The sequence below is a fragment of the Anser brachyrhynchus genome, assembly GCF_964034855.1.
Source record: "Anser brachyrhynchus genome assembly, chromosome: 17".
NCBI lineage: Eukaryota > Metazoa > Chordata > Aves > Anseriformes > Anatidae > Anser > Anser brachyrhynchus.
Window position 1 is genome coordinate 6,360,790 of NC_137710.1, and position 18,886 is coordinate 6,379,675.

Here is an 18,886-nt window from a genome sequence, read left to right on the forward strand (position 1 = left end):
GTGGTGCACCATTTTTCCTGATCTTCATTTATGGAGTAGGTTCTTCGCAGTGGGTGTAATGGAAGGAAGGTTTGGGTTCATGATCTTTTAAAAGCCACTTAGTTTACTTAGGCTTTCTGTTAGGAAGTAATGTATATTTTGCCTGATAGCCAAATGCAGATTTGAATCGTACATGGCAGCCATCAGCTGAGTGCTTTTTGTTAACCACAGCTAAACAAAGAATAGGCAGGCTTTGGAATCCTGTATCGTCAGAGGACTGAAAAGGACCCTAGACATAATAAATACTGCGGTGTTTTAAACTGCTTAAGGCATTAATCTGATACCTGTGGTGATGCTAGCATTGCTTGTAAATTTGTAGGTACATTTCCAGAAGAAAATATGTAAGAACTAGGAAGCTATGCTTTGTCTTCTCTGTGAATTTAGTGGCTTACTGCTTAACAAAATAATGTTTATTTCAGAATAAATGTAACAATTGTTTTTTCTGCTTATCCTGTACCTTGGATGTCATCATAGTTACTTGAATAATGTAAATCATCTTAATCTGTAATCATCTTAATCATTTTAATCTAACTCATCTGCAGTGAATTGCTTTCCACAGAGAATGTGCATGGGTCTTCATGCTAGCTATTGTGCCTAGAAAAAATATTGTAAAAATAAGCCTGGTTTTAGCATGTGGACCCTTCTAAAACTAGAAAATTGGTAGACAATTTCATTCAGCATTTATAGTGTTTGTTCATTATAATCTGAGATTAAGAACACTGAAAAAGCCTACTCTAAAATATTCTAGCACCATGAATGTTTGCTGAGATTTTCAAGAGTTAAATATGAAATATATTCGCTGCCTGATTACCTTATGTTTTAAGAAATTGAGCAATTACAGTACATAAGCAGCTAGTCAAGGAATAACCAACTTTGTAGAGGATTTTTATTTTCAAAATTATGGGAATATTAGAGGCCAATAGAGCTGTGTTTTTGTGTGTTTTTTCCCTGCCATTTAATGATTATTTATGCAGGAAAAGAGTAAGGCGCATTTTGTAATTTAAGTCTTGAATGCTGACTTCTATATAAAAAAATCAGATACTCATATGATAAATTCTAAGCATTGTAATTATAGAATATTTATGTGAGTATTTATTATAGCATATTTGCCTTTAAAGTAGAAAATTTCACAAGAAAATGAAAATAAAGGGATCAACAATGTGGTATTTAAAAGATGGGCCTAAGGTTTACAATGTTTTAAGGTGTGTCAGAAGCCTCAGAAACTTACTTTTCTGTTTAGACTTCTAGCAGAGCATTTCTAGTTCTTTTTTGAACTGACCTTTTTAACCTTGTGAGCTCTAAAAATGGAAGGTATGCCAGCACCCCCAGCAGAGAAAGCTAGAGAGATGTGCCTGCAGTAAGGTATTGCCTAAAAGCTAAGTTAGTAATTCTGATTACAGTAATATCAATACTGGTATGTAAATCTTAGACGTAAATCCATAAACAAGTGTAAAGGCTTTGATAGTTTCATCTGTAGTATATTAGTAGTTGAATTCTCTTTGAGCTTAACGCTTCATATAAGGCAACCTCTGTTTTCCGCCTTCTGTCAATAGTAAATACATCAGGTACCCTTAGTCATTTGTTCCATTCTCTTAGAAGCAAATGTTTGTATATAAAATTTCCAAGTCAGGATTGGTTAGCGCTTCAAACGTCTTGCTAGGTGAAGGTTTGCTTGCATAGTATACAATAGCTTGTTTAGGGTTTTGAGTCTGCAGTATGTTGAGTTATGGAGTGGATTACTGTAGTAATCGTGTTTTTAAAAAGCAAGCAAACCGTGGATTTACCTTGTAGATTTTTTTCAAAGCTATAGTTACATGGTTTGCTCCTTTATGGGCTAAAAAAATACAGGGATATATAAATTATTTCTCATTATATGTTAGATGCAGGATGTTGTTTGAGAAGGAACTTCCCTCTAGTGAGGTTATTCTGCAGATCTTCAATTAGAGACTTTTCATTGTCATCCTTTAAAGTATCAAATACTGCTGCCTAATTCCTCCGTACCTGAGAAATAGTATTCCAAGTGACAGCCTTAGATACTAGTAGTTTTCCTATCATAATTTATTAAAAGGAGCTTCTGAGACATTGTTTTGCACAACCAGAGAAGTGCAGTATTGGGGTAAGAAATACAATATTGGGGTAAGACTTGAACGCTTGCTTAGTGCACATGGAAAAGTATCCTGGGGAAGAGCACTACGTAATCCTTTAGAAGTGTGAAAAGTACCTTTCACTGAGCTAGTTTAATACTACTGTAACTATCCTTCAATAAAATATTTCTTCTCGCAGAAGTCCCCATGAAAAGAAGAAGAAGAGGCGGTCTAGATCACGTACTAAGTCCAAAGCTAGGTCTCCTTCACCAGCTGTGTCACCAGGCAAACCATCCACACACAAAAATTCTGTGCATTCAGCTAGTGTCTCTCCTGTGGAGAGCAGGGAATCCAGCCAGGAACGCTCCAGGTAATACACTTTCTTAGTAGGGTAATATTGCACTGCTTGTGTTTCTTGACTGTGAATGTGTCTTTTGACCTAATTGGTATGGTGAGGAGCTCTGTATGTACGTATATTAAAAGTAGAAGACGCTGATAGGATGGCCCTTTGTACATCAGTCTAATGATGAGCTTGGATCTCCATTGCTTGACGGAGTTTTTACGTAATCCAGTGAAATTTTAGGATCAGATTTCAAAACCTGGAAAATATGTTAACACTACCTCTGCTACATTTACATTTAAGTCAGGAAAGCACTGTACAAATTTAATTTGTCAAAGAAGTTTTCATGTTATGTATGAGATGAAGTGTGATCCTTTTGAGTGTAGAGAACTGAAGGTTCTGCTCCTTGTTCAAGTATACCTTGACATACTCCTACAATAAAACTTACATGTAAAATTCTGCAGTGTGATTCTAAGTTAGAAAATGCTAACTCTCACTAAATGGGGTAACTCTGAAGTAGAATTTTAACAGGGTGGTTTGAATTTCAATGTGTTTGTGAGATTCGCAGTTAAATTATTTCCACAGAATACAATGCAGTCCTGTCCAAAATCCCTAGCCTGCTGTTGAGATTTGGTTTTGTCAGTTACACAGGAGTGAGTCTTCTGACCATGACTTACCCTGACTTGTGGTTGAATGAGAGAACTGTTTATTAGTGTATGAGAGAATCGTACAATAAAGCTCAAAACTCTGATGGTGAGTGAAATTCATTTTGAAAACGTAAGCTATAAACTTTTAACACGGATTTTTACTTTTTTAGGGGAGTTTCTCAGGAAAAAGATGGCCAAATCTCTTCAGCAATCGTGTCTTCAGTGCAGAGTAAAATCACTCAGGTACAAATAAACAAATTCAAATTAGTGGCCTAATGGAGTGCGTCCATCATATTGTAATCTCCATTTAATACCTTGTACAATTCTGAGCTTCACATATGGTATAGAGACATGTTCATTGTCATTCTTAATTTGTTTGCTTATGAGAAAAACAATTTTGTTGCTTCCCTAGCAGCTTGATCTTTAGAGGGTTGACTAAACTTGAAATGAAAGTAGCTAAGTTCATTGCAATGCAGTATATCCACTGTTAAGATATGAAAGTCCACATTATGCTAGAACAATACACAAACAGCAGGTATTACTGAGAGCCCGTCTTGCTATGTTGTGCTCTTAAGTTTCATGGAAGAAAGAACAGAGGAACAGCTTGGCAAAGGCTAAGCTTGTGGTGTTGACGATAGAGGAAAAATATGTCCTCTTGCAAACTAAAGTGCTTGCTTTGCATTGAGCAACATCCACAACTTAGTCTTACCCTTGTTGCTGTTTGTCTGTGAATTTTCGTTATGATTTTGTTGATATGTTCAAGTCTGCTGTGACTCATAGCATAACTATTTACAAATAGCCATATCAGGTATATGCATTGATACAGCGTGCAGTAATTAAATGTTAACATGGTTTTAAGATACCCATCCTCTGTCAGAGTAATTCCATTTCTTTTTTAAAAGCTACTGTCTGGTATCACAGGCCCAAGGCTAAATATCTGATGGTCATGAATCTATTTTATGTGACTGAAGCATAAACTAGCCCTTTCATGCAGGTTTTTTCAATCACATGCTTTAGCTCTGTTCAAGGCCTAGGCAAGTCTAATAATTTTTGTCTTATTTTCTACAGGATCTTATGGCCAAAGTGAGAGCAATGCTTGCAGCTTCCAAAAACATACAAACTAGTGCCTCCTGAGACCTGTTGAACTGACCATCAAGAAATTGTGAAAAAGAACAATATAAAAACTGCCTCATCTCAAATGTACAGCTGAGCTTAGCTCACTTGGTTCACAACTCTCTTGTCTAATATTACCAGAACTTGAGGAGCTAAAACCTATCTTTCTGTACAGAACTGTCTCCTTGAAATTTCATTGAATTTTTTCAGCCAGAATATCTTTGGAAAGTTTTTGGTTTTTGTAAATTGATTTTTTGACTAATTCTTCAGTAACATTTTATGATCAGCAGTCTATATGTGTATATTTGTAAATACCATGTTTCTGTGATAAAAGTATTACACAATAATAAAGAACGAAACATCTTTCATTAGCTACAGAGTTTTTGTGGAGTCCTTAATTGTTTGCGGTTGACTTCTGTTAGAAGTTCATTTTCTTTTTCTTTAATACTTTCTGCTTCTTAGAATAACAACAGTCTAGCTACCTTAGCCTGAGAGATACTTTTCATCTCCTTCAGGCACAGAATGATCTAAGAATGCTTGTTTGCCTTGATGTTAGTAGTGGACAGTTTCTGGACAGGGGACATAATTTTCTGTCCATCATTCAGAAGGGACTGTGAGCCCCCATTTGAGTTGCTGACCTTTTGAAGTCAGTAAAAGCCTCAATGTCCGAACATGCTTCTCTCTAGTTAGCTACAGAGCGTATGTTTTTGAGGTCATACTTACCAGAAATCCAGCATTCTTTTAATTTAACATCTTTCATGATGTTGAGGAAGATGCTTACTAACTTTTATGACACATACCAGTCAACACTTTCCAGATCTTTTCTTCTGAACTCAGTATAATTGTAGGCTTGTTCGTTATGCATTCCTTGCAGTACAGTGAGACTATCATTTTTTAATTGAAATATTTCTTTAAATGAGTGCAAAAAGGCAATCACTGAAGAGAAGATATCATTAAAAATCCCCAGATGCTCTTTCAGATAGGGCTGAATTTTTGTGACCTTTAGCTACTTTCATTTACATCTTCCTAAAGTGGTTGCTGTGTGTCCAGTTTAAATGGGTTAATACTAAGGAAGAAAATCTTGAACAATGTTTAGAGTAATAGATACTACTCTAAAATTATAATAGACAAAAGAAAGGATATGTTGTGCAGTGAATATATCTAGATAATAGCTCAGTTACACTATTGGGACACAGCTTTTTTTTTTATCATACTTTAGGCAGATGAGACGTTGATTTCTTATCAATTGTAAGACACAAAGGTCTTCATACACAGTGTCTGAGGTGAGAAGGTTTACTTTTTCAGATGACCAGGGACCGAATGGGCTTTCCATTTGCTTTTAATGGTGATAAGGGATGTCGAGGAGAACAGTATGAGAAACAAGGTAGCTAATTGCACCTTAGATACTTACTGGTATGATTGGGGTTTCCTTCAATTGATGATCAAATTCAAACCCAAAGTAACACAATGGTCCAAATGGGAGCTGATATGCCACTTGCTAGTGCTTTTCTCTTGGAATGAAAGAACAATATTTAAACTATTAGGACAACTAATAAATTAGGTTTCTTTTCAATTTTTGATCAATAACAATTAGCAGAGTTTACAGTCCTACAACAACTTAAAATGCTGTGTCTGGTACAGAGAAATTTGATGGTGCATGTAAGTTGTGATGAAACAGAGCCATCTAGCCGGTAATATATAATTGTGCTATCCACTCTTTACCTTTTTTAAAAGTTACCTGCAATGTTTTAACAAGCATAAAAATATTTTAACCAGCATAAATGAAATAAGATTTTCTCTATGTATGTTGATGAAACAATACTAGTAGAGACAGAGGAAAAAAAGGACATAAAGTAGATTTCATAGGCAGCTGTTGTAGATTATGCAGTGTTAAATTTGCAGCAACTTTATTTTTCCATCCTAAACGCAGTTAAGTCTCACCATAGTTCAGTATTTGGCAGCGGGGATGGCAGTTGTTTGTCAAGTGATAGGAAAAAAAGCCTAAAAAGCCTTGATAAAATAGACTGGGCAGCTTGTTTTGCTGCTGCTTTGCAGATCTGTTCTCTTTAATAGGGTTGTTGCTTTAATAACTTCTTAAAATATTTTCCCTCACTGTGAGCAATTTTTTTTTTTTTAACTTTTCTCTTTTGTGCTATGGAGTTAGGTGGAGCGTTTAGCTCCAGAAAAATTCAGATTAAACTGCATTTTTATACACTCTGTATTGTTTACTGAGCCTGGTTTGCATTTAGCATGCTCTCATGGGTTGTTTTTTTTTTTTTTCCTCCAGGATTTAGAAAGTAGTGGTGCGGTGTGCTTTCTGTTTTTGTTTTTCCTATTTCCAACCAGAATGGACATTTTCACTTTTTGCCAATTGGAAGTTTTCAGTGCTTGTAAGCAGCTATCTTCCAATCCCTATTATCAGTTTCATTCAGAGCACATTTCTCAGTAGAGACAGTCTGAAGAATGGCTTCTACTTCATCAGCTTTGCTGCTGCCCATCTGAGTATAATCTTTGTAATTTAAGGGGTTGATACCTAACTATTACTAAAGATGCTCTAATTTGAATGAGTTAGATGTGTAAACAGCTTCCTAATTGGCTGTTCAGCCAGTTGGTGGGTAAGCTGTTAATTACAAAATAACGTCAATCATTTGAGGATCTCAGTATATACCTTTTTATTTTTCCCTACAGGTAGGGAGACCTTGGTTACACTTGTAGGGCAGCTTCTGTCAAATTTTGTTAATGGTTTGGCGTTGAACTATTTGGCTCTACCAGGAAGCTGACAACCACTGAGATACACCTGCAGTCTCTTGGCATTGATCATGATTTCACATCAATTGTCACTTGTACCTCTTCATATCATAACATTTTGTTTGACACCAATTATTTTGGAACGTACACTTTCTCACTTATTAAACTTCATGCATTACAGACAACCGAGACCATGCTCTCAACTTTTTAATGGGACAACAAATGATAACATTAGAATTCCTGTTTTCCTGGATTTAAGGTAATGTCTGTTATCTTCTATGAAAGAAATTGTGTTACAAAGTCCTCTTTAATTTAATTTCTACATAAATAAATCGAGTTTATCACATACTTCTCCCATTCTTACCAAGCAACTAATGACATGAAGTAAAGAAGTAAAAGACCTGTGGGTTGAGGTTAGTAAAGCATCCACTTCTTTACTAATTTTAATTTTGCCTCATTTTCTGAAAGCATTAAATACATCATTGCACTGGTCCAACGTTCTTATTTTCATTCGCTAAATTAATTTGGCTGTAACTTTATGAAGATTCATTTGAAATTCTCCAAAGTGCAGCTTTTAGAAGTTGAAACCTCAGTGTTTGATTTTTTTTTTTTTTCTGTTGTGATTTAACTGTGAGCATGTTGTGAATATTTTGTTTTGGTTTTAGACATACGCTCTCAGCACTGAAAGTGTAGTTGTATTAAGCATTACATATGAAGGGAAATGCTTTATTGGAGCAGTTGGTTGGAAATTAATACCTGCCTGCCTGCTAATTAGGTTTCTGTTTGTCTGGTGGACAGCTGGTGTGGTAGTGCTTTTGTTATTCTGTTTGTATCATAAAAGGATTCCTGATAATTCGTGATGCAAAGCATGTCTTTGATTTTGCCTTAATTTTTCCTGCTCTGGATTACACTGGATGTGAATGAAGGTGGGGAAATGCCCTGATGGATTTTGTGTAATCTCAAAGCAAATCCCTGATTGTTCGTAACAAATCCACTTTTACTTTCCTGTGAACTTGAAATTTCTATGGTATTAATTTAACACCTTTAATATGAATGCGGATGATAATCTCTTGGCAACAATTAATCCTGAACATGTATCGTGATAAACATTGCAAAAAGCTCTGCCAGCCCATTTGAAAGTGATGGTGAAAATCTGCCATTTCTGGATTACTGCCATGCTGTCCTCGGGATATATAATATGACTTAGTGGTGGATGTTTGTTGTTTTTTTTGTGGGTTTTTTTTTCTGATACAGACAAAATTTCCACGCATGTAGATGGATGGTGACAGACTTATTTTTAAGACTGAGCACTAAACTGTGGATCTCTAAAGAGAAAGTATGAGTTCTTGATGGTAGTTGACAGTGTTATAAATGTATGGTAAGCTAAGGGAAACCCCAGTATGCAGGACTGGAGAAGGGCAGATTATGACTTCCCCCAAGCAACATAAAATGAGCAGCAGATGTGATACATTTCTTCAGTGAAAGTGTCACAGTTTGAGGATCCATGCTTTTTCTTGTCCAGCTTTTTGTAAAATACATTCTAAGGATGTGTTCTCCCAGGGAGAAGTCCTGTGTATGCTCGTATTTCCTCTCTTAAAAAGTGGGTTTGGGAGCTTCTTGTTAAAATGCAATCCAAAAATGTATATCTGTGGCTTTATTTATTAGGACACAGTGGCCTTGGTGACTGTAGGACTGTCTGTGAAGTTATTACTTCCAGTTGTATAACAGCTTTTTTTTTCCTACAGAAATGCCAAAACTTGAAGAAAACCTTAACTCTGATCAAGAATCAGGTCAGAGAGTTTGGCTTCATAAAAAAGGAAAAAAGTAATTTGTAGTCTCTACTTCTCCCTTCTGAAGTTCTAATAATTTAATTCATTTTCCAAGGATGATTGGTGAAAAGATGAGTGTTTTTACACCTTGAGTCAAGTAAGCGTGAAAGTATGTTTCAGCATTAAGTTATTGAAACAATCAAAAGTGTTGTCCACACGCCTTCAAGTGCCCTACCCTGTGCACAGTGAAAATTGTAAATCACCAGGTACAATGATTAAAAGACTTCTATCAAAATCGTAAGATGTTGCATTAAAAAAAGATGACACAGGAAGCCTGTGTCACAGTCTTATTACAGCCCCCATTCAGCAAGCTAGCTGTGTTGGAAGAGAAAGCTATAGCAACCTGTCCTCAGTGAAACCTTCTTCCAGTGGATATTCAACACAGAGTGAAAAGGTAACTGCTGCAGAGGTGCAAAATCACTCGAGGGATACCTCTTATTCCCTTGGATTTTTATGGTAGGAAAGATATGTCGCATGTAAGTCTGATAGTATAATGACAGAGAGAGGACTAAAGGTTCTTTAGATGCCCCAATCTATTATTTTGTTTTATATTCCCAGAACAAAACATTTCATGTATTTGCATAATAAGAAGCCACCAGTTTACTCAGTTGAATCACGAATAGTGAAAGCCTTTGAGTTTGTAAGTTAATGGTTTTCTCAGAATTGCCATTGCAAAGAGAGAAGAGATGATCATTATTCTTTTGTGCGGGTCCCTTATCTGTTTGGGTTCACGCTGTCCCTGTGAGTTGTGCTGCAATTTATCAGTGGGAAGATATTTCCAGCTCTTTTGCCTTGTCTCTGTCAGGGCCCTGAAGGCAGGAATAGACCTCAAGGGCCCTGACCAGCCTCCCTTGGGCCGCTCACCCACACCCTCAGACCCGAGGCTTGGTTTCAGCTCAGCCCTGGGCCTTCTGTCCCTAAGCAGGCCATAGGTACGTCCCTCTCCAGGCCCGTCAGAGGCCTCCCTGTGCGACCCGCACCCTGTTGGCCTGAATGCTGGCCCACAGGCTGACGTCCTTGCTTGTCCTCAGCCCGGCCTTGTCCCCGCAAACCCACCTGGCAGTCTCTGGGTTGGTCCCAGCGTCCGTGCCTGGGCTGAGGCCCCGGCCCTGCCAGCTGCAGTGCCGCGCTCAGCTCCTGGCTCCCTTCCTGCAGGGAGCAGTCAGCCCTTGCTGTGCCTTGGCTCTTGTCATTGTCCGGAGTTGTGGAGTCTCCATCCGTGGAGATGGTCAAAACCCAACCTCACATGGTCTTGAGCACCCGGCTGCAGCTCACCCTGCTCTGAGTCGAGGGCTCTGGTGAGACCGTCTCCAGACGTCTCTCCCAGCCTCAGCTACTCTGTGATTCTGTGTCGGCTAACGTCAAAGCTTGGCTATCTTAATCGGGATTGAAATGACTCTTGCCCTCCAGTCTGCATATTCTAAGTGAAGCTGTCCTGTGTGCCTCTGTAATAGCTTTACCGAGGTGTATTAACTCCAGAGGTGAATGCTCTCTGTCTTGCCACAATAGGCAATTTGAAATTGTCTCAAAGACTGAAAAAAGCCAGCATACTAAAGTAGCCTTTATTGAACTCCTTTCCCCTCATGAAAGATGCATTTTAACAAAATGATAATATGCTATGTAATCTGGGAGATCTAATAGCTGAACATAGGCAGCTTCTTAGAACGTGATCCAATTAAAACACTCCCCAAACCCCCACGTCCCCCTGCCAAAAACTTGCTGTGCTTTAAGCCTTTATGGATCACGTAACTGTTCGTCTTCGGTTGCATCTTCTGTTCATGCTTCTTGAACGCATGTAAGCTTATCTGTTGTTTTTTAATCAGGAAATGGTTGAAATTGACAGCCTCAAGCTGTCATCACGCACAAAAGCAACATGAGACACGTATCTATTAATCCTGCAAAAGGAGCACGTTAAATTCCTGCTGTTTGTAATCTCCTGTTGGAACCAATATTGGCTAATGACTTTAGTGGTATCACACTTGGCAAAAATTAAACACATCTTTCATCCCATCCTAAAGCTATTTCTATTTTAAGGCATAATAGATAAGGAGCCAAAGTGGACAAGGAGTGATATTATATGTTGAATTTAAGAGAATACTGTAAAAATGAGTGAGCTATGCTAGCAAATCTGATGGCATTTGTCCAGTGTGTTTTAACTGGCAAAGAGACAGTCAGTTCTGACAACCTAATGATTTTGATGGCACTGTGATAGTTTTTTGAGCATGGGTAGAATAAGAGATGTTGAAAACCTGTTCTTCTCATACTATGACAGTGAAAATTTGCTGGATATTAAGTCCAATGCAACTTTGCCAAAGAAACAAGTCTCAAATCTTTACAGGCAGACACAATTCTGTGTTTTCTTCCCAGGATAATGACTACTTTACATGGAGCTTAGGGCAGCAGGCAGTGTGCAATCAGCTGCTTGCTTTACAGCAATGACTGAGCTACTGGCATTCAAAATCACTGAACTTTCTTCCCCCTTTTTGACAATCCTTCAAGCCCGCTGCAGAAGTTATGATTTAAGGAAGCTAAGAATTTGTTTCCCATAGCATCTAAGTCACATAGGTTCTTCTTTTGTAGAGGACAAGTGGGTTGAATGTCATTTTGTAAGTAAGGGTTTGGTTTAATCATCTGTTTCTCGATTTGAAGCAATAGAGAGTTTGCTCTTCCTTTGGATAAGTGGGTGACATCTCACACGGAGGCAGAAACAGAAAGAGCTATTGAGGATGTGCACGGGTGAGAGACCTCTGCTCTGTGGACTGGCTGATCGGATGCGGCAGGAGAGTGCTTAGTCTCCTCAAATGCTCACTTTTAAGAGACAGGCTGTCTTGCTGCATACAACGTGCTCAGGTCTGCACTGTCAGACAAACTCCGAAATATCACTGGAAGTTAGGTCATTAGTTATTTTGCTAACTTCTCAGTGTTTTCTTTTGACAACGCAGAAGAGTGCAAATGTGGTAGTCTTTTTCAAGCCACAAGCAAACACAAGATATTCAAGTATTCAAAGAAATATTTTCTGCCTTTGTGCTTTAAGAATATGCAGGTACAGTAAATGCTACTCTTCATGCTTATATAATGGTTCTGTGGTGGGAAATCTCCTTACATCAGTGGTCTGACTGCATGGAAAGAGGGAGTAGATTATGTAAGTGTAAATTGTGCAGAAAGTTGAAAATGGTAATAATAGATTCAAATATGTGTTACAGATTGCATGTGGAAGCTTGTTGAGGTTCAGCCAAACAGAGCTTAGATCCCAGCTGGCATCATTTAGGAAAACAGACCACAGGTAAAATTGAGCCAAGTATGATGTCCAGTTTTGACTACAGTTCAAGATTGTTCCACTACTGAGCTTTTTCCTTTTTTCCTTTTCTCGTGGGGAAATACTTTCTTGGCCCCTTAAAAGGCTGGTGCCCAAGAATCGCCATGCAGTCTGTCAAATTTATTGCTCTGTTTGTGTGTAGGTCTCTGCTTTTTGCAGACCTGGATGAAAGTGGCTAGTCCCCACGTGCTTATAAACACCTTTATTCCTCGTTGTACCTGTTTTCCATTTGGCTAGGGACTCATTTGGTTCAGCTTTATCCTGGGCTTCTTGAAAGTGCCTGTCTCGTGCCAGAAGCAATGACATTTCTTAGGAAAGAAGTAGGCAAATGTGATACAATCAGCAGGCCAAACAGGTTGATGACCCTAATTCATGCTTAATTTTTGTGTTTCAAATAATAAGTACCCCAAATCTGTTCCAGCCCTGAACTTCACAGCCCATTCAAACCCCTTTGTTTTGAGGTCTCTCACCATCTTAACACTGGAACTTTCAAGACCAAAGTTTTATAACTTTTAGCCCTTCACTAGTAATGAGTTTTACAACTTAATAAATGTTCCAGCAAAGTAGGATCTAGCTGCAATTTCTTTCAAGACACCGAAGAGTCACTGATTTCATTGTGGCATTGTCAGCAGTACAAAAGCAGCTTCTCAATAGTCTTCTATAAATGAAGTGTTGCCTTAAGAAACAGCTTTCCATTACCTGTTCTTATGCACTTTTTTTATCCATATCAAATAGTTTGAGTTCAACTGAAATCTCGTTCATTCGGTTAGAAAAAGCTTTCAATACCATTTCTATTGCCTAGACAGAAATTAGCAGTGGGAAGGCTTTGGAGAACCTCCCTGAAAATGCATGATCTTTGCAGAACGGACTGCCTGCAAAAAGCCTCCCAAACCCTCCTGTTGTTCTGACCATGCAGGCCTGGACTGCGAATGATCCGCCGGTATATAAAAATGACATGTCGACCACACTTGCTTTTCTCCACCTTCTTAGCGCTGTGTTTTAGTGCTCAGCGCATGGCTGAACTCTCCAAAAAGTGTTCCAGTCAGCGTGTCGAATTATGCAGCGTTATGGAGCTAGGGGGCTATTTGCAGCTGTAATTTGAGTCACGTTTGTGGGTTTGTCAGTGACGGGGTCTGGGGATGAAAGGACTCGGTATATTGCTGCGTCGCACGGGGGCTCGCTGGCTGCGGTACTCGGACACGTCGGCTGGTTCGCACAGGCATGAAGCTTACATGACTGATGGACAAAATATCTTGCAGGACCATTTTGAGAAACCGGTGCTGATAGCTGAAAGGTTCAGGAGAGTTTAATGATTTTAAGAGGGCAGGGAGAGGTAAGAGTTAAAAATCTCATAAGAGTCTGTTTCATATGTGTGACTGCAGCCACAGCTATCTGAAAACCTGTCCTTATGAAGACAATGAAACACGCATTACGATGTAAAGATGTTTCTTTCACAAAAGTCAGCAGCCTGCAAGCGGAGAGGAAGTCAATGCAATGAACAACAAATTGGATGAAATGTTTTTTATTCTGCCAACTGCTGATGTCATGAAATAACAAGGAAAAACGCTGTAAACACTGCCTGTAGTGAAGCACTGAATCACCAAATCTAACTTTTCTTTTAATTGGACTGTCTGGAGGATGCGCCTTTGCGGTGTTTAGAAGTACCCATGAAAACTGAAAAGGGAGAGAAGGAATATATTAAAGTGGCTAATTTTTAACATAGTGCCAGTCTGCCCTTCCATTCCCCCTATCAACAGAAATCATAACAGACTAGTTCCTTGCTGGGAAATGCTCTTTGTTAGTTGTGTGTCTGAAGCTAGTGGCACGCTGCCCTGAGTGGGAAGCGGGGAGCTGGGCTGGGGCTGGCACAGAAAATAATCATCTCATTCCCTCCGAGTAGTGCTGAGTTCTGCCAAAATGTTCACTCTGGCCAAATTGAGGGGAAAACCTCTCTGCTCCCCTGTGGAAACCAGAGGAATTTGCCATTTTTATTTAATGTTTTTAAAATATATTGCTCAGAAAACTAGCAGAGTTTCATCAGCACTAAAATATGGTGAGAAAGACGACCTCTAAATTTCAGAGTCTCCCATTCTCTCCGTCAACCAATGTTCACAGCAAAACTACAGGAGATTTATTAGGGATGCAGCCCCAGATGATGATGTTCGTGCTCAAGGCACGCCTGAGCACTCAGCCTTGAGGCCGGGGTCAGGGCAGCAACTCGTGCGTGAGTTGGGGATTCCTGTGAGCGATTGCCGTTGCTCCTGGTCCTGCCATGGGTCGCATTGTGTGTCCTTCAACATACGTCCTGCAACCACATTGACAAAGAGGGCCATTAAAGGTGTGCACATCAGTGTGTCATTGTAGGAATGCTGCTCCCAGCTGGAAGGCTTGTATTGTGTTGGGCAGTTACAGGGGTGCACATATTGTCCGTAGGGTCATGAAAAAGGGACACGGAGGAGTTCTGTCGCTCCTTTGTTGGCTGGCTACAAAATTAAGAAGACACCACTCAGCTGCTTCTTAGTACCGTTGGTCAAAGATATCTGCGGAAAATGTGTTTAAGAGGTTGCCTTATAGCCTCAGCTTCAATTTATTATACTTATTACAATTTTTGTCTGCACAATTTAGCCTAGCGTTGTGAATGTTATTAGCTGCTGCCTTAGGTTGTCAGAATTTGTACAAACGTGTTGCCATTTGACTAATTAAAGTCGGGCCAAGTGCACAACATCAGGCCTTGGGCTCCTCTGCTAATTGTGCTGAGCTTCCTACCTGTTAATTTATTGGCATAAATATTATCAGAAGGCTTTGATAATTAACAACTATTCATAAATCGTGCTTGTCAGCTCTCACCATCCTCTCAGATTATTTGTTAACAAAACGGGAGGTTGGAGCATTATAGCAGTACACTAACATGCCAAGTGGACATCTGAAAGAAAAAATGAAGCTGGAAATTTTATCTGTCTAAAAGTAAGGCAGAACTGGGCTGTGGGCAGAGCACCAGGCTGGGAGCATGCTCGGATCCCAGCTCTCCAACCATCTCCTTATGGGATCTCGTCTAGATCACATCAGTCTTTCTGGGCTCACTTCTATGTCAGAAAAATCGAAGCCATTGTGCTCGCTTGCTTTGCTCAGCGGCACGTAACCTTGGCTTAAAGGTGCCGTGTTGTTGTGTCTGCAGTGTGGTGCAGACAGTAACCCTATACCAAGACACCCACACCCCTGTTCTGTGAGTGTGGTGCTCCGCTGCTCTGCACGCTCAGATGTTTGGAGAGAAATGCACTTCCATTGTGTGGGGATGGAAGGAAGTTTCCTAGTGCCAGAGATGCTGTACAGGACTCCTCTAACTTTTTTAACTGCATATTTTTCCCCTTTTTATAGAGCCTAGAACTTTCTCCATTTACAGCTGGATGACACCATTAAAATTGGCTTTGGAGTTAAGTAGGTTAAATTCTTGACTCTTAGAATCCAATACCACATGCACATAACCTGGCATAGCAATTTTCTTTGATTTACATCTTAAATATCTTCACAAAGGTAAGGTGTGCTTTGTACCTGTGCTTACAAAAACAAGCTCAGTGATGGATTATGAAGAAAGTTTTCTTGCCTGGTTTCTCCTACTACATGTGTTTTTTCTTCTTTCCAGCAGCAAGAGAACTGAAGACTTCCTTGACTGATGGATTCATCCAGGACATCTCAGAGGTAGGTAGGAAAGATAACTATTGACTTAACAGATGATGGTGGTTGACATGAACCTAAAAGATTAATGCATAGCTAAAAATGACATCTCAGATCCTGAAACATGTAGTTTTCTGGGCTGTAAATAGTCTCTTTTTAAAACCAAAAATGTAAAGCTGAACCTTGGTAATAATTCTTTCTTCAGCAGCAATCTGTCTGTGCTAGGATATTTTTATAGCGCTAGCCATTGATCTTCTCGAGAGCTGCTGCGTTTGAAACAATTATTTCAAAGAAACATTGAGGAAGAAGCAAGATCGTCCTCGCACAAGATTTTTTTTGATCACTTAAATATATTCACTGTAGAAATACCTCCCTCAAAAGAGGTGAAGATCGTTCCCAGCATCCAGGGCTGCTTTTTTCCTGCTCCGCCTGCCAGAAGTTTTGCAGCTGGTACAATTCATTCATTCGATTCAATCTGTGCTCTCTTAAAACGGCAATGAATTTGATGATCAGTGTGCTGGGTTTTTAACATACGATTTTCTCTCCACTTTGAGCTACTCACTGGCTATTACCATGCACCACAATAGCTTTTCCAGCGCTTTCTCCGGAGAGGCAGAGTGGAAAAAGCAGCAGATGGGTTGTGTGATGGGATCTCCACCTCCTTGGTAGGAAACTGGTGGGTGCTGGTGAAGATCTCCGAAATCTGGCACTGTGTTTAGTTGTTATTGGTACAGAACCTCTGAATTTCTGCTCCTCCTCCAAACTGCAGTGCACCAGCAAGTCAGTGTGTGTAATGATGGTCTGCTCTCGCAGGCCCTTGAGTTGGGAGGAGCCCAGTTAGCTTCCAGAAAGCCGGGCTTGGGAAGTTCTAGGCCTAAGACCTGGTGAGTAATACCGGGAAATAGCACTGTGCTTGAGACAGGTGTTGGGCCATGAATTTGTGTGACCCAGCTCTCTTCTTGTATCCTGCGCTTTGCTTTTGCTGATCAGAGAGCACTAGCACTGGGCCAGTCTTATCACCTTCCTGACGGCAAAATCCTGCACTTACCAAAATGCCCCAGGGCATCGGAGCAGACTGGGAAAGAGATTGAGAGGAGGGAAGAATTTTTAACAGGACAGCTGGGGAGCAGGGATGGGGATGCTAGGATGAGAAAGGGGTTGGGAATGAGCAGGAACTGGGAAAACCGAGGAGTCCAAGGAGACAAAAGCACTTGTCGGGGAGAAGCCTGTATAAACCTTCACAGGTGCAAGTGTGGATAGAAATAAACAGGGAAATACTGGCATTTATGACCATCTCCACAACACATTATACCATTGTTACAACCTTCAAAAACATACTGCCTACTTCCTCTTATTCTTCTGAAAATTGTTGTTTCACGACAAAGCCCCAGCCCTACAAAAGCTCCCCATACATAATTCATGTACGTGCAGGGTTCTGTCTTTTTTTTTTTCCCTTGCAGATCTTCCCAGAGTACTCCAGGGAGATCCATTTATCAGGTCCAAAGCAAAGCTTTGTTTTTCCCTCTCCCCTTGGACAAAAAGCTCTCACCAGGTGCCAGCGTTTGGAGCAGCGTTACAGCCTGCCTGTGTCCAGGACCCGGTGCTGCCACACTCCTGGCAGCTTTCGGTGAGTGACAAACTGCTGCTGCCCTCCTCTGCACATGTGTGCAATATTAATAACTGTTTTGTTGACCCTCGTGTTTTCTTTCAGTGTGTCCCAGTAGAACTGAAGCAATGCACGCAATTTTCCACGAGAAATTACAGACGGGTGACTTAATGGAGAAACCCACCCACTCCTTTGACTACCCTGGACAAATATTTCTATAGCTGCTGCTGGATTCATGTGCACTAATGAACTGAGAGCAGGTTTCCAGGATGGGAGCCCAGTCCTGAAATCTTTGGCAAGCCAGGGTTTCCCGCGGGGCAGCGCATCTTGTTGTGCGACGAGGACTGCACAGAGGGAGCAGTCGGTGCAGCCTGAGCCCTCGCACCCCCCAGATGTGTCCCCTTGCCATGAGTCACTGCAGGCACCCTGGGAATAGTTGCATTATGAGGAAAACTGTCAGCATGCTTTATCTCCCATACAGCTCTGATCCATCTTCCACCCTCTGTCCTCACTACTGCAGGAGCAGTGTTATATGCAGAGAAATTTTCATTATGGTTATTTTCCCTATGCCCTTTTCATATTTCTGCATTATTTTGTACACAGCGCAGAAGAACAAAGGTTCCTTTAAACAATTACAGTCTTTCCTCCACTAAATGTAGATTATTTTTTCTTTCTGATGGTTGTTATAAAAAATCATACTAATTTACACTGCTAATGACAGGTTTACTGGCATTCATGCAACTCTTACTGTCGATATAGTTTTTGTTGTTGTTGTTGTTTTTAATGACTGTATGAGTGTTATTTCAGAAGCCAGCACTTCTGGGCTCAGTTTACAGCCAGTGGGTGTCGTTCTGTTGCCTTCGCTGGCATTTCAGCTTCTCAGCAGCAGCCCACTAGACCCAGGTGCTCTGGGCGATTTCCTTGTTGCTACAGAACCGGGGCAGACATGGGAAATCTGAATCGGGTTCTAAGGTTCAACCCCGATAGATTCCTTAAGTAACTTACAGCAAGGTAGCCTCTTTCCCCAACTCCTGTTTGCAAACAGACGTAGGAAATAGGGACGCCTGCCCCATGGCCTCAGCTGCAAAGGACCGTGATGGGTTGACCCCAGGCAGCAGCGAAGCCCCACCACCCACCCGCTCTCTTGCCCACCCCACCAGCAGGATGGAAGAGTAAAAGCAAGAAAAAAAATATGGGTTGGGATAAAGACACTGGTTCTATGGCCTCCGGTCCATATCTCCATGATGTTTATTTGCAGCAGGACCTGCTGCCCTTGGCCCTGCCTGCGCGGCCAGGAGCAGCTGGGGCAGGACCAGCCTGCGAGTACATGTTTGCACAGAGCTCGGCTGCAATCACCACTGAGCTGGTGTTTAAAGCTTTGCTAGAAACCAAGTCTCCATGATCTGAAAAGGATTTTCCCTTTCTTTCTGCATGCACAAAGGTATGTTGATTGGGTCTTCGATATTTAAAACCTTCGTATCAGGAGGAATTG

The 18,886-nt window shown here is 40.5% G+C and overlaps 1 protein-coding gene and 1 long non-coding RNA gene across 11 annotated transcripts in view; both read left to right on the top strand.

Moving 5' to 3' along the window:
* SFSWAP (splicing factor SWAP) overlaps nucleotides 1-4,594 on the top strand; it is a 48,646-nt gene extending 44,052 nt beyond the window's left edge. For all 10 annotated transcript variants that reach the window (XM_080560224.1, XM_080560228.1, XM_080560229.1 and 7 more), the window contains 3 exons: nucleotides 2,323-2,493; nucleotides 3,281-3,353; nucleotides 4,179-4,594. In XM_080560224.1, coding sequence (XP_080416350.1) covers nucleotides 2,323-2,493; nucleotides 3,281-3,353; nucleotides 4,179-4,244 — 310 coding nt within the window. In that variant the 3' untranslated portion in view covers nucleotides 4,245-4,594. The remainder of the gene's footprint in view (nucleotides 1-2,322; nucleotides 2,494-3,280; nucleotides 3,354-4,178) is intronic.
* A 10,848-nt stretch (nucleotides 4,595-15,442) lies between these two features.
* Nucleotides 15,443-18,218, top strand: LOC308179632. The gene is made up of 3 exons (XR_013940457.1): nucleotides 15,443-15,647; nucleotides 15,760-15,812; nucleotides 17,249-18,218. It is a non-coding gene; the product is annotated as an uncharacterized lncRNA (long non-coding RNA).
* The last annotated feature ends 668 nt before the right edge of the window (nucleotides 18,219-18,886 follow it).